At 39.6% G+C, this 14,604-nt stretch overlaps 1 protein-coding gene across 1 annotated transcript in view; it reads left to right on the top strand.

Moving 5' to 3' along the window:
* The window catches only part of LOC133267073 (dynein axonemal heavy chain 5-like), a 459,819-nt gene that overhangs the window by 145,988 nt on the left and 299,227 nt on the right, over positions 1–14,604 (top strand). The window contains exons 75-77 of the mRNA XM_061449003.1: positions 4,528–4,736; positions 10,165–10,386; positions 11,719–13,730. Coding sequence (XP_061304987.1) covers positions 4,528–4,736; positions 10,165–10,386; positions 11,719–11,937 — 650 coding nt within the window. The 3' untranslated portion in view covers positions 11,938–13,730. The remainder of the gene's footprint in view (positions 1–4,527; positions 4,737–10,164; positions 10,387–11,718; positions 13,731–14,604) is intronic.

A 14,604-nucleotide genomic window follows, 5' to 3' on the forward strand; every position in this document is an offset into this window, starting at 1 on the left:
TAGAATGCCTCCTGTTGCCTTTTACAATGTGTGGCATGTTATTTCTGGACTTCTTAATAACTGTTTTGTATGCTTGCCATGATGCTGGCTAGGAAAACTGTTTAGAAACACACACCGCACATTTAAGACAAACTACAGAGAATAGTTTACCTGCCCGTTCTATTACTTTAGCTCAAGGTAGTGACTTGTATTACTTTTGGGGAGTTTTGAAGTTTCATCTTCAAATTATTCCTTTAAAATTTTTGTTTTCAGTCCTTTGTTGGGTGCAGCCAAGTGCATTTAGAAGTGGAGCTGATAAACTTTCAGAACAATTTGCAAGGTTACTTTCAAATTGCCTTCTTACTGACTGAAGGAATTAGCTATTGCAGAAAATCTGCGTGCTTTTCTATGTGAAAAAGTGCATGCTACTCAAGTTTTTCAGTTCCTTTCATCTCTTCTGACTTGACGAATTAAATCAGAAGATTCTGCACCAGAAAAAGAAAGTGGGAAACAAACAGAAAGCAGAACAGGGGCAAAGGTTAAGTGCAGCTGGAGAGAATACCAGAGTCCACAGGTAAAAATGGAGAGAGTGCTGTGCATTGCAGAGCTAGGCTGTCTGATTTACTCGCTGTTCTGGAGACCAGGAGTAAAAGGAGGTGATAAATTGATGAGGGCCTTAGGATTAAAACAGCATTGTGAAGTTAAATGAGCTTCTGAGAACTTCCTGGGAATCACCTCCAAATGCTGAAGTGCCCAAGTGCTGCCTGTGAAGAGAGAAGGAAATACCCAGAGAAATTCCTGAAGCAAAGAAGTTGACTTCTTTCAGCAAAGTGGTGGTGGTATCTATTCTGAGATAGCAGAAACATCCTAAAGCTTGAAAAAAAAAAAAAAAAAAAGATCAAGTTTTAGGTATGGGGAAACATACATTAGCTTTTATTGGTTTTATCTAGTATTCTGTATACCTTGTACCTTTGGGTGAAAAAGTAAATCATGCTTTGTGGAATGCACAGACAAGTTATCTGTTGTCATAAAGCAGAAAGGGAGGAAAGCTGATGAAGTTACAAGCAAGATGGGATTTTCTCTTCAACATGTTCAATGACAAACAGGTTGTTAAGCTTAGTGGTGGAGGCAAGGAGTGACTGGTTGAATAACAAAACTGGTTGCTTCGGAGGTAAACTTGAGCAGGGATTAAAGGCTGAAAAGATCAACTTCTATAGTTGCAAAGAATGGATTGATGCTTTGACTGAGCTTTTCCTCTGTGTGCTGTTAAGGCTAGCTCAACAGACTCATTGTCTAGCAAGTATTGTCCTCAAGGGGTAGTCTACAGTCCTGTTATAATGATGTCAGCTATAGGCAAACTGTAGTTGATGGAAAAACTAGCTACTTCTCATTTAATTTGTATCCTATGTAATTATTCTGTTTTTCCTAGATCCACATCCATGCCTGTAGGAAGAGAACCACTCACTTCTTTTGGATTTTTTTTGGTTGAGGCTTTTTTGGTTCATGGTGGAGTTTAGGGTCCTTCCTTTGTTCCTAACTTTATCCATTCATTTAAATGAAGCATGCAAGCTTGCTAGTCCAGACACAGGCTTTCCTAAATGTGCAATTAAAAATTTAGACCCAGATTTTACAAATTCCACAGTTTTCAGATTCAGCTTGTGGTAGGTATGGTAGTAAGAAGGGGCAACGCCCTGATGTAGTCCATTCAAGGCATTATATCTATTGAATGAATCACCCTAAAACCAGATCAGTTTGAAAGAACAGACTATTTACATTAATTAACAATAAAACCAAGTTATCATCAGAACTGAATAGCTTTATTTGGCTTACTCACTACACAGCAATTAGATACATTTAGATGTGGTTTAGAAGTGAGATGGTATAAATCTAGGGCAATGAAAAAGGGGAATCCTGATTTCCAAACTGTGTATACTGTGCAAACGGTATGTCTATAGTACATATTATTTTTGAAGCATGGAAATACCCTGATGTCTTTAACTGACCTGACTTTTCATCAGTCATTTTCTGATGAGCTTTGTTCCATTCAAGAAAGGGAATATCACAAAGTAAACCCCAAAATAACCAAGTTATAAACAACTGGCCTGTCTGATTCATAGAACATTCAAGCCTGTCATGTTAAGTTCATAGGACATTCAGTCTCTTCATATGATAACCAGTGCTCTGAGCTTCTCAAAAGTTAAATATGAGAAGCCTATGATTGTGCTACTCATACAGTTTATCAAATGTAGGTTTTCAAACACCTGTGTCACCTTTCTTCAGAAAGATGCCACTGTTTTTCTCATGTGTTACTGATTTTATTTCTGACACTTTTTTTTTTATTTTTATTTTTCTTTTAATGAGAGTATTTTAGTTGCAGGAATGCATCCCAACACCCACAAATGTCATTTAGTGCTGAAATTCAAGCACTGTATGCCTACTGCCAGAGATGACACCCACTCACTAGGAATATTTATGCGGCTACATGGGCAAGGCCAGAACTGTGAGCATACCTCATCCTCAAGAACACTCTGGCTTAGTGTTCTCAGCAGCTGCTCTGAGTCATAACGGGCAGACATCCTAAGATTTCACTATGCTTTGGGTCAGAGACTAGTTGTATCTCCCTATTTTAAAAGCTCCAGCCTGCCCACAAAAATGGAGGAGAACATGTAGCTCTCTCGTGACTCTTGTTGCAGGAGCAAGTTGGCTGCATCAGCTTGAAAACAAGGAAGAACCAGAGATTAAAGGGTTCTTTTTTTACTTACTTTGGATGGTAATGGTCCCCAAGGCTCAAACAAGATGCTCTTCATTTGTTTTCTGCCCACCCTACCGTTGCTCCAACTTGAAACCAAAGTGTGTTGCATGACTTTTTCACTTTTTCTGCCTCCAGAGCATGAATAAAGTGTATGATGTAACACTGCAATTCTCTAGGCAAAGGGGAGGTGGCTCAGAAGTCACAGAGTGACTTCTTTCTTAAATGTTGGTGCTCTTGGTTGTGTGTTACAGAGATTTATACCCAAAGAGAAGGTTTATTAATTGTGTTATAATAGACACTTAGCCGTACCAAAACATGATTCTGGACCTGACTATGAAGCCAGTACAGAGAATGTGGGACAGACAGTATTTTTTACTTGCAGTTTTGTAAAAGTTGCTGGTTTTCTTATAGCATTTGTTGCACAAAAAAAGGTACACAGAGAGGTGCATAAAAGAGGTGCATAGAGAGGTGCAAAAAAGACATGCATAGAGAGGTGCATAAAAGACGTGCATAGAGAGGTGCATAAAAGAGGTGCATAGAGAGGTGCAAAAAAGAGGTGCATAGACAGGTGCAAAAAAGAGGTGCATAGAGAGGTGCAAAAAAGAGGTGCATAGAGGTGCAGATCATTAACATTCATGCTAGAAGAAATTGAAGCCTATTTGGCATTGATTGATCTATAGTAGAAAGTACCAAATTTGCACAAAATGTTATACAAGTTTTTAGGTTGGCTGCTGCATTCTTCTAAATTAAAAGCTGGTGTTTGGTTCCTGGATATTCTTCTTCCCCTGAACTGGGGACCTTCCAAATTTAATGAAAGAAAGGGATGTAAAATGCTTACCTATTACAGGCCACATTTCCTTCCAGGTCTGTTTAGATGGGCCATTGCAGTTGTTTGCAGTCACCTAGAGCACTTCCCTTTCCTTTACATGTTTTGTGGTAGAAGCCACCTAATTCTGTTTGGTATCTCCTGTGGCTCTTATGGCAGTTACAGCAGCTGTGTGTATGATGGTACATTGAACATGAGTATTACATGAACATTTAATCAGAATGGAAGCTTCCAGAAAAGCTTCTATAATGCAAATGAGGCACAGCCATATGCCAGATCTCAGTGCTACTGAGAATACAAACTGACAAGATACGGGAACTTCTGGCACATGAAATGGTGAGTGTCACTGAAAACTTACTGTCTTCGTAAATGTCAGTATTTTAATGGACACAACAGTACTATTCATGGAATATGTGAGTACACACTGTCACTACCCTCCCCCCCAAATAATTCTTGCCTCTAGCTTTATTCTACGTACTGTTTTCCCACTGAGAATCTTGCTAATGGAAATGTAGAAAGTTATCTATGATTAATAACAGTAAATTTCCTGAATATAATCATTGTCAGTACATGCTTAAGATATAGATGAGTTACACGGTATATCTCTATCATTGATTGTGTGTGTAGGAACCATTAAAATATATTAAAAGTTTTAAATGATTAATCACATTCCAAACACTTTGTGAATATGATGAATATAAATAATGTGTATGAGGGAAAAGGAGCTGTTTAAAAAACCCACTTTATTTCTGATCAAAATAACAGACAAAATATCATTTATCTTGTCACCTTTAGCTTTGAATCAAGTTTGAGCAAATTAAGTGCAAACTGATAAGACTTTAGTGCAACAGGTGTGCAATTAAAGCAGAACAAAAAGGGATTTATTAGATTCAGAATGTCGGTTGGGAGTTTTAATTGCCTCTCCAAGCTAGGGGAAAGTTCATTCTGAATGTTTTACTTTCTCTTCCAGGAACCATAATTATGTCAGAAGAATTGCAAGATGCTTTAGATAATATGTATGATGCTAGAATTCCAAAACTATGGTTTAGGATTTCCTGGGAGTCGGCTACTTTAGGATTTTGGTTTACTGAGCTTCTTGAAAGAAACCAGCAGTTCAGCAGTTGGCTGCGGGATGGCCGACCAAACCAGTTCTGGATAGCAGGATTCTTTAATCCACAGGTAAGATTGCCAGATCAATCTTTCTAGCTAACTCCTATGTAACAGTTAAATTAAACCCTGAGAGAATTTCAAGCTGACTCAATTGTGACTATCTGAAGTATAATCTAAATTCCATTTTTAGCATAAATGCAGAATAAATTAATATCAACATCTACTAAAAATTTTTGCTAGACCAAAATAATTTTACTGAAATAATGGAATTCATCTTCTGGTTGCTTTAATTATAGTGTGAAAATTGAGTAGGTACATCTTTTCACATTTGAGTGTTATCATCCTTTCCCCCCCTCCTCTGTTACCGTAATCTGTTTTTCATTCATTGCATGAAAATTCCTTTGAGTACAAAAAAAGATAAGTTTTAGAACTTTGACATAGGAAGAAGAGATTTGGGCTTGGCTCTCAATCCTTGCAAATCAGTTCCTTGAAATGGAAGGTTTGTTATTTATATCACCCTCGAATTGTGCCAGACTTGATCTGCAGAGACATAGAAAAAACCCAGCCTCTTGCCTGCACCATCTGAAATAAAAACCTGGCACAAAATGAAAGACAGGGAACAGCTGACAACAGAGTTAAAAGAGGTAAAGTATACATACCTAGGTGACGTGTAGTGTCTTTACACAGTTGTACACATTCATTAAAGCTTTTCATGATTCAAAGATGTTTGTGGGAAGTGAGAGTTGTGGAAGTGAGTCATTGTGAGAGTATCCAGCCAACAGGTTCCTGTGAAGCCTTAGCAAAAGCTATTTTAAAGATCTATTTTAATCTCAGTACTTGTTAGCAATGCAGAAGCTAGCTGAAACAGCTGCCTAGAATAGAGAAAGCAGCATTGGCAGATATTCTCTAGGACTATTGCTGGGAAATATCCATCTATCATCTCTTCTGTCTGTGTCAGCTGTCTGCCGATAAAACTTTATAGCATGGAAGTGTTCTTACAGAATCCCTGAGCAAAGGGTTCCCAAGCAAAAGTATGAGGGAGAGGAGTAGGAGGTTTAATAAAATGCTTATGCTTCCATACTTGGTTTGTTAACAACACATTGATAATCGCACTCTGAAGTATTCCTAACTAACTTTTGCAATGACCAGGCTGCATGCAACCTTAACAGGCTTTTGGTTTTGTTGGTGTTTGCTTTTGCTTTACAGATGGGCAGGAGCTGATACAGACTTTGTACTGACCATTTTAGCTAGCTTTTTTGTGCTTTGGGGTTTTCTCAGTTCTGAAATTTTGCCAGCCTAAATCAGGTATCCTACTTTCTTTTGGATGTATACATTTGGATTTCTCAAAAAAGCTGCCAAATAATCAGAGTAAAATATCCTCTAACAAGTTGTGATTTCATAGACCACAGTAAGTGAGAAAGCCTCTAGAAATGCAAAAATCTAACACTTCATAACACATAGGTCTAAAAATCCCTAAATACATAGTGTGCAGGCAAAAAAAATCCCAGAATGAGATATGCTTACCTGATTTCAAAATGTATTTGTGATGACAATCACAAGCTTAAGAATCAGATTGTTACAGTTGTAGTCTCCATTTTCTGTAACCTGGGTTATGGAAGTGGCTCATTCTACAAGAAAGTCACCTGAGCAAAGACTCCTTTACTATTTAATTAACTATTGTTTTGTTAATAGTCATATCACTGTGTTTAAAATCAGTATTTCTTATGTTAAGAATATTTATCTTCTCAAGCAAGTTGAGGTGATGGAGTATTACTGCTGTGGTTCTAATGGCTTGTTTGTAATGCCTGAGAAACTGTCAGGAAAAAATCCTTTTATTTGTGAGATGAAATGCAGCTCCTCAGTAATTTGTGATTTGCCTACTTGCATAGATCTCAGTGTTTGCTTTATAGTCAATGGATAAATGCCATGGATAACACAAGGCAATAAAGTAGATTTACAGCCCTGGGAGAATGAGGCATTCTGGCAATAAAAAATAATATAGGACCTGACTCTGCCTTCTCTTGGACTGTTTATACACCAGGATGAATTCAGTAATTTCACAGAAGTTAATCTTTATTTATAGTGATACAAATGAGGGCAGGCTCAGGCTTCTGGGTAAAAGAAATCCAATTCCCTCTGTGTGTCTGCATTGGGCCAAGATAGCTGGGGTGAACAAAGCAAGAAGTGAATTTTTTTCCCTCCTGGAAGTTAATCTGATGTTACTGGACTTTTTCGTAAAAAAAAAAAACAAAAACCCACAAAACACTATGCATGTTTCATTTCTACCTCCCAATTTCCATATTGCAGCATTTCCTTGTTTACATCACTGTATCCAGTTGCTGTCACTTCCACTATATATGGATTTTAAGACCTGTGAGGCAGAACTGTCTTTATGGTTGCATACTACTTAGCATAATGAACCCTCAGCCTATTTCGAAGACCCTTAGATGCCAAAGCAATGTGAATGCTAATAAGGATATGAAGTATAACGTCTCTATTCCTTGGTGCCCACTTAATTCTAGTAAACCTGTCATAATTTGGTTGCTGTGGAAATTGCAAAATAAGTGACAAATAAGGAACCACCTAAGCAAGATAAAGAAGAGAATATGATTGTGAAAGCAATAGACTGAACGGATTTCCATATCTTTTGTCATAGCTTCCAGGGATGCCTGCTTCTCCCTCCCTGAAATGTTCAGGGTTAGTTTGCATGGGTTGTTAGAAGGCGAAGGGACAAAGCTTTAGCAGCCTTCATTGAGCAGGCCAGGGAGAAGTTCAGGAAAAGGCAGGTGAAGAAAGAAGAAATAACTTTCCCTGTTTCTGAAATCTCAACATGCTCCCCACCCCACCCCACCCCCCCACCCAAAAAAAAAAAAAAGCACACAAGAAAACAAAACCCAGACAAGGAAATCAAAACAAATGTCATGGCAAGTAGTCCATTATGTTCCTGTCAGGGTTTTTTAGGGAGAGATAAGCCCTCAGCCATAGAGTCACTCAATTTTTTTCTTGCTGTTTATTGTTCCATTCATCTGCTCTGGGGTACACAGTTGGGCCTTCAGCTCACAGCTGTAGTCTTTAAACACTGCCTAGGATTCATTCAAATGAGCACAGCAGTGGTACAAGTCCCACTGCAGACAGCATATAGGTCCTGCCATTTCTGTCAGAATAGTCTGCAGTCTTAGTCTTATTCCTGAAGACAACTCACAGCTCTGAGCTTACTTTTATTCCAATGTGTCCACAGTGCCTTTGAACTGATTCCCTTAATACAGTCATTGCTCTGCCCTGTTCTCTTCAGGCTCTTCTTTCTTGAATATTTCACTTTATCTGGGATCCAGTAGCCCTCTGGAGCCTTCTGGCAGTGAACACCGTGTATTTTAAACTAGTTCTAGCATGTTCCTACGAATTAAAATTCCACAAATTAACTACAAGGATTCTGCTTTCACTTAATGACATTTCTGATAGAAGAACTTTAATCCTGTCTCCCTTAGCTATGCGCTAGAGTTCCCAACTATTTCTAATGCAATTACAATTATCTCTGCTATCACAAAACCTCTTTAGAATACTTGTCCTGGGGTCTCTGGAATGATATTGAGAAGCAACCAATGTCAGTTAACTGAAACATCTGGATTCATAAATGTCATCTCATGTTTTCATAATTTAAAGGGTATAGCTACAAAGTGCTTAGCAGATTGTCGTGGTTTAAGTCCAATCAGTAACTCAGAACCATGTAGTCGCTTGCTCACTCCCCCCCCTTCCTCCCCCTTGCTCCCAGAGGGATGGGGAGGAGAATCAAAAGATTCAACTCCCATGGGTTGAGATAAGAACAGTCCAGTAACTAAGGTATAACACAAACCACTGCTGCTACCACCAATAAAAATAATGATAAGGGAAATAACAAGGGAAGAGAATACAACCGCTCACCAACCACCGACCGATACTCAGCCCGACCGAGCAGTGATCTCACCTTTCTGGGTAACTGCCCCCAGTTCTACATCCTGGACATGACATGCTGTGGTATGGAATACCTCTTTGGCTAGTTTGGGTCAGGTGTCCTGTCTCTGCTTCCTCCTGGCTTTCCCTCCTCCCTGGCACAGCATGAGACTCACAAAGTCCTTGGTCAGAGTAAACATTACTGAGCAACAACTAAAAACATCGGTGTAATCAGCACTGTTCCCAGGCTGAAAGTCAAAACCACAGCACTGCATGAGCTACTAAGAAGGAGGAAAAATGACTGCTACTGCTGAACCCAGGACACCTGTGCAACAAGAGCTCCAGTCCCAGCAGCCAGAGGCTGGCCTCTGCGTAGACCAGTGTACTAATGTTTGTGTATCTGACTTCTTTCCATTCCTTTGGCCCTAACAGTAGCTCAACCAAGCATCCTGCATGGTGAATACTGAAGAAAATTAAAAGGCTTGTTCAATTCCCTTATTGCTCCTGATTTCTTCCTAGGTGTACTGTTTGCTCTTTACTACCCACCTTTATGTGTTCCCCATGTGGCTTTGTATTCCCTCATATCTGTCTTCAGATACCGTCTTTTTCTGCTCTGAAATCTGTCCTGAAACTTCTTCTTTCCTAGCTGTCCTTCTCAACAAGTCCCTCTTGCTCTTTCATCTTCAATTTTAGTGTTTCACTCATTCATCTCCTGGCTATGGAATGGTTTTCCATAAGGTGAGATAAGGTGTACACCTACAGCATGTGCACTGGAAGTGCAAACCAGTTTTTTCTCTTGTCTTTTAGGACTAAGGTGCTTCCTATGTGATGCAGTGCATGTGCACGTGAACAGTTATACAAGAGAAAATAACCAGCATCTTCAGCCTGGCTTGTCTTGTGGTAGCTTGTAACTGTATCATGAGACTGTAGTTCTTTGGAACAGAGAATTAGTTTCATTCTATGCTGAAGTGCTGTGAGTTTATCTTGCTGCTGTCTACAATAGTATGTTATTGTAGTATATTAAGGCTTTGCACTGAGCAAACTGATGGAGGTATTTCACTATTTAATTGCATAATTCCAGTTTGTTCTTTGTGTTCTGTAAAATGCTTCAAGATTTGTTGACTGAAAAGCATTTTTACAATGTTCGTCTAAGAAAAGGTGGGTAATATAACACACAAAATAACAGTTTTATTTGTGGCTTAGCAATTATCTGCATTTGAAACCTCACAAAACACATTAATCAGGCAGCCTTGTAAACGTCTCTCTATCTGGCTGGTTGTACATAGGCATGTGAAGTGAGGTGAGTTATACATGAAGCTTCCAAAATGGTAAATAAACCAACATGGTGGTTTCTTAGCACTAACACATGCACACCAAGTATATAAGAATAATGGGACTGGGAAAGTGTAGGAAAGCACTGAATTTACACTACTGAATTTAGTTTTACATGTACATGAGATTCTGCGTCTTGAGGTTTTATACTGCTTATGTCACTTATATAGGAAAAAAGGTGGAAATGGGTAAATTGAAGGTTGTTTTAAACCCTTTATGTCATATTCAATCTCCTTAGGGATTCCTAACTGCTATGAGGCAAGAGACAACTCGCATGAATTTAGCAAAAGGCTGGGCACTCGACAGTGTTGTTTTACACAATGAAGTGACCAAGATGATGAAAGAAGATGTTGTTGGCCCTCCTCCTGCTGACATTGGTGGGGTTTATATATATGGCCTTTTCCTTGAAGGGGCAGGTTGGGACCGCAAAAACAGTAAGCTGGTGGAGGCAGCACCAAAGGTAAGCATGAAGTGAGCAAAACAAGCTGTGGCATAATGTGGTGTGCTCAGAGAACACCAGGAGGCATTTTGAGTGCCTGCAGCAGTGGTTTCACAACAGGTTTTAAGAGGGTAGAACAGGTTTTAGGAGGGGTGGGAAGAGGACAGTGTTTACCCACCAGAACCAAATAAAGAAAACTGTCAGAAAACTATTTTAGGATGCACTGCACTACGGCAAACGGATGCTGGGCTTCTTGGCTTCAGGGACCTCAGAAGCACAGCTGTGTTTAAGTAAAATAGTGCATCCCCCAGTCAGCCTTCTTTTGACTGACCAAGTGGGACCCTACCACAGTTTCCAAAGCCCAGGACTAGGTCTGATCACAGCTGCTGCGGAGGTCACTGTTTTGGATGACTAGAAACCCCTACATTTGTTTTTGAATAGGAGGATGAGTATTAGTTCTGGGCTTACCCTCAGTTATCCGTGCATGAAGTTATATTTTCCTGATGTGACTAAGCAGATTTAAAATCTAGCTATGGAGTAGTGATTAGATGCTGTAGTCACCACCCAGGGAAAGCTGCCAAATCAATGATAACTGTCCTGGAATTGGAGTTGAGGTATTTACTCTTTGTAGGTAAAACACTTCTGCATCTGGCTGATAACAAACTTCTCTAAACCAGACCTTGCCAGCTGTAGCTTCTGTTGCCTGCTTTGCCAAAATACACATTCAAACATGGAGTTTACCCAGGTGCTCTGGAGTGTTCACAGAGCTTCCATGTTGCTCTTGTGTTTGAGTCCTGCTTTCCCCCCCGGCCAATGAGTACTTTCTATTGATGTTAGACCTGAGGGGATCTAGTCTGGAATAATACCCAAGAGGCCCTTTGGAACTTTGACTGTCCACTGCCAGCAGTGCAGGGGTAACAAGGAGGCTTACTAAAGGCAGCGTGACATTTGTAGCTTCAAGTCCTGCCATTCATAGAACAGGAGGTGGGTTGAAAATAGGGAACTCAGCCGAAGGGGCGAGGGATGGGAAAAAAGACAATGGTCTTTCTTTTTCTCTCCTAGAACCACACTGTCATTTTTCCATTTACTTCAATGGTGTGCAGTTTTCCAGGTTTCTGCTGCTTTCTCTTCCTTCCAGGCTTCCAGATGTCTGTTGTCCCTGAGCTGCCCACTGGCTTTACATTGGGGTCAATATGGAAGTGAGCATGGGACACATGTTCTCTCATGTACCTCTGCTGAGGTGCTGGTGCTTTTACTGAAGGCTACCACTGAATCTAGTTCTAGTGTTTGGAGTTCAGACACCCTATCCTGCTTTTCTAATGCTGAGCCCTGTGTCTCTTTTAACATTTTCAGGTGCTGCTCACAAGTCTTCCTGTAGTACACGTGTACGCTGTTAGCACAACAGCACTACCTGATCCAAAGAAGCAACAAGGAAGTGTGTACTCCTGCCCTGTCTACAAAAAGCCCCAGAGAACAGATCTGACATACATTTTCTCTTTGAATCTGAAAACAGTGCAGAATCCTGATCATTGGACTTTACGGGGGGTTGCACTACTGTGCAGCTCAAAATAAGAATAGAGCTATTAAAAAAGAGCCACCTAGGAAGACTAATCTGGAGCCAGTAGGACTTTAGTTGTTATTGTCAAAGTGGTGGCTACCTTCTCACAGGGGTATGAGAATTAGCAAGTGATTGTGTTAATTGCTCATAGATCAGTTTACTCTGCTCACAGCAAAAATACTGAGTGTATTTATCCTGGAAATACCAGAGGGAAAACAACTGCAGGTGTAAAATTTGGCAACTGTTATGAAGCAAGTGAGAATATAATCAACTAGCTTGATCATAATGGAATAGCTAGCTAGGAAAAAAGTGCTTATGATACTGACAACTGCTTCAACATTTATGGTGGTTCTTTTGTAGGTTTTGTCTTTTCTTCTTCATACAAGACTTTTCCATAATATAATTCTTTTAAAATCCAACTTTGTAGTTGAAAACTTTTCATCCGTAGCGTTATTAAAGCTGTAATGGCAAGTGAGTTAAACATGTGGTAAAACTTTCTGTTTATCTGCAAATACTCCAATGCACAGTTCCTTTGATTTTGCATTTGTAAAATTTCTGGGTGGTTTTACAAATGGATGCTACCATTTCCTTGAATAGGCACTTGTTTATGGGATCATAGAAGTTGTACAAACAGGTGAGTTCAGCTTTGCACTAGTAGTAGCCTTTGCATGTGTTAACTCATTTCTAAACATAAAGCCCATTAAGTAAGATGTGCACCTCTGCAGTATTAGCAAGAAAAAGTTTTGGCACCCTTAGAGTAAACACATATGAACACCGGTTTGGCTCTATCAGTATTTGCTCCATTGGCATTAGTGCCAAATCCTGCAGACTCAAACCTTGTAACTGCTTTCTATTCTGTATTTTGCACCAGTTTAGGTGAAAAAAAAAGAAGAAAAATACGCAGGCCATTTCTGGGAGTAGATTCACCTGAAATAGCAGAAGTAATTTTTGTTTGTTGTGACCATCGCTGTCTACCCTGTAACTGAAGGGTGATTGCTATTTCTCTTTTAATAGACAGACACATATTGGCGGAAAACATGTTTGTCTTTTTTCACTAGCACAAATTCAAAGCAAAAGAAATTGCTGTTGGATGTTATGAAAGAAGGATTTGCAGTGGGTGCTTTGTTAATCACTTTTTTTTCTCCTTGTAAACACTAATTTTCTGTATAAACACTTCAATTTCTTTTCAGCTGGTGTCTAAGAAAGTAGTTCATCCTTTCCCATAACTAGTTTTACTCCGCAGATAGTAATTGCAGGACTCCTTTGGCGAGGAAGTTTGTTATTCACACTCCCACCCACAACTAAGCAGAAAGTGCCAGATTTCGTCTTGGAAAACAGAGCAGACAGTGACAGGGTCCCTTTCTCCCACTGAGCTGGGAGCAGCACTTGTTTCACAACGAGTGCCCGCAAGATTCTTTCACCAAGTGAAACCGCCTGTTTAAAAGAGGCACATCAGGCTCCCCTGCAGTACAGCTGTACATCAGCCTATTTCATTGAGAATTTTTTGGTTTGAGGATTGGGATTAAATTCATTGCTCTTGGAAATTCTGAAAAAGATAAAGGGGAATTCTAGCAGCAAAATCTCTGCTGTTGTATAGAAATTGAGGTTGTAAACCATAGTGTTCTACTGCCCTGGGTTCAGCTGTCACAGTTATTTTTCTCCTTCCTAGTACATGGTGCAGGGCTGTGTTTTGGTTTTAGTCTGAGAACAATGCTGATAACACACCAATGTTTTAGTTGTTGCTCAGTAGCACTTACCCTGATCAAGGACTTTTCAGTCTCATGCTCTGCCAGTGAAGAGTGTCACGGTAAGCCAGAAGGAAGCAGAGACAGGACACCTGACCCAGACTAGCCAAAGGGATATTCCATACCACAGCATGTCATGCCCATTATAGAAAAGGGAGGGAGTTACCCAGAAGGCCCAGATTGCTGCTCAGGTCGGGCTGCGTATTGGTCGGCAGGTGGTGAGCAATTGTATTGTGAATCACTTGTGTTCATTGGGTTTTTTTTCTTTCCCCTTTTAGTTTTATATTCTCTCCCCTTGTTATTTCCCTTATAATTATTATTATTATTATTATCATTAGTGTTATATTGTACTTTATTGGACTGTTCTTTTCTCAACCTGTGGGGTTTACATTCTTCCAATTCTCCTCCCCATCCAGCCCAGAGGGGGCTAAATGGGGAGGTGTAAGCAAACAGCTGTGTGGTGCTGAGTTACCAGCTCGGCTTAAACCATGAATTCTCCCCATCCTCTACCTGTAAGAGGGAATATGGAGTAAATTAACTTTGAGCTCTTTGTAGATGTAAAATTCAAGTCAGTAACATTGATAATAACTTCAAATGAAAAGCATACATGGAAATGCTTTGAGGCCCTGGAAGAACTCCCTCTGAACAGCTAAGGCTAGAAGTAAACATTAACAACCACACATTTGATAGAGGTTATATGCAGTGCTACATGATAAACTTCACAAAACTGCATCACTTCCTTTCTTTGTGAAGTAAAATAAGCAAAATGCTGCATAAAGAAAATCTATGGGCAATTATGTTCTAGCATTTAGTGTTCTCTTGTATAAAAATGCAAAGAAATAGTTTCTTTGAACTTTGACATTTTCATTTCAGTAACTAAATCTTGTTTATGTGTTTAAGAAAAAGTCAAATCTTGCAGAATAGATGCAGGTAAAT

This window comes from Pezoporus flaviventris, unplaced genomic scaffold (assembly GCF_033815535.1).
Source record: "Pezoporus flaviventris isolate CSIRO_AGI_PZ_B2104156 unplaced genomic scaffold, CSIRO_AGI_Pfla_v1 ptg000007l, whole genome shotgun sequence".
Lineage (NCBI taxonomy): Eukaryota > Metazoa > Chordata > Aves > Psittaciformes > Psittacidae > Pezoporus > Pezoporus flaviventris.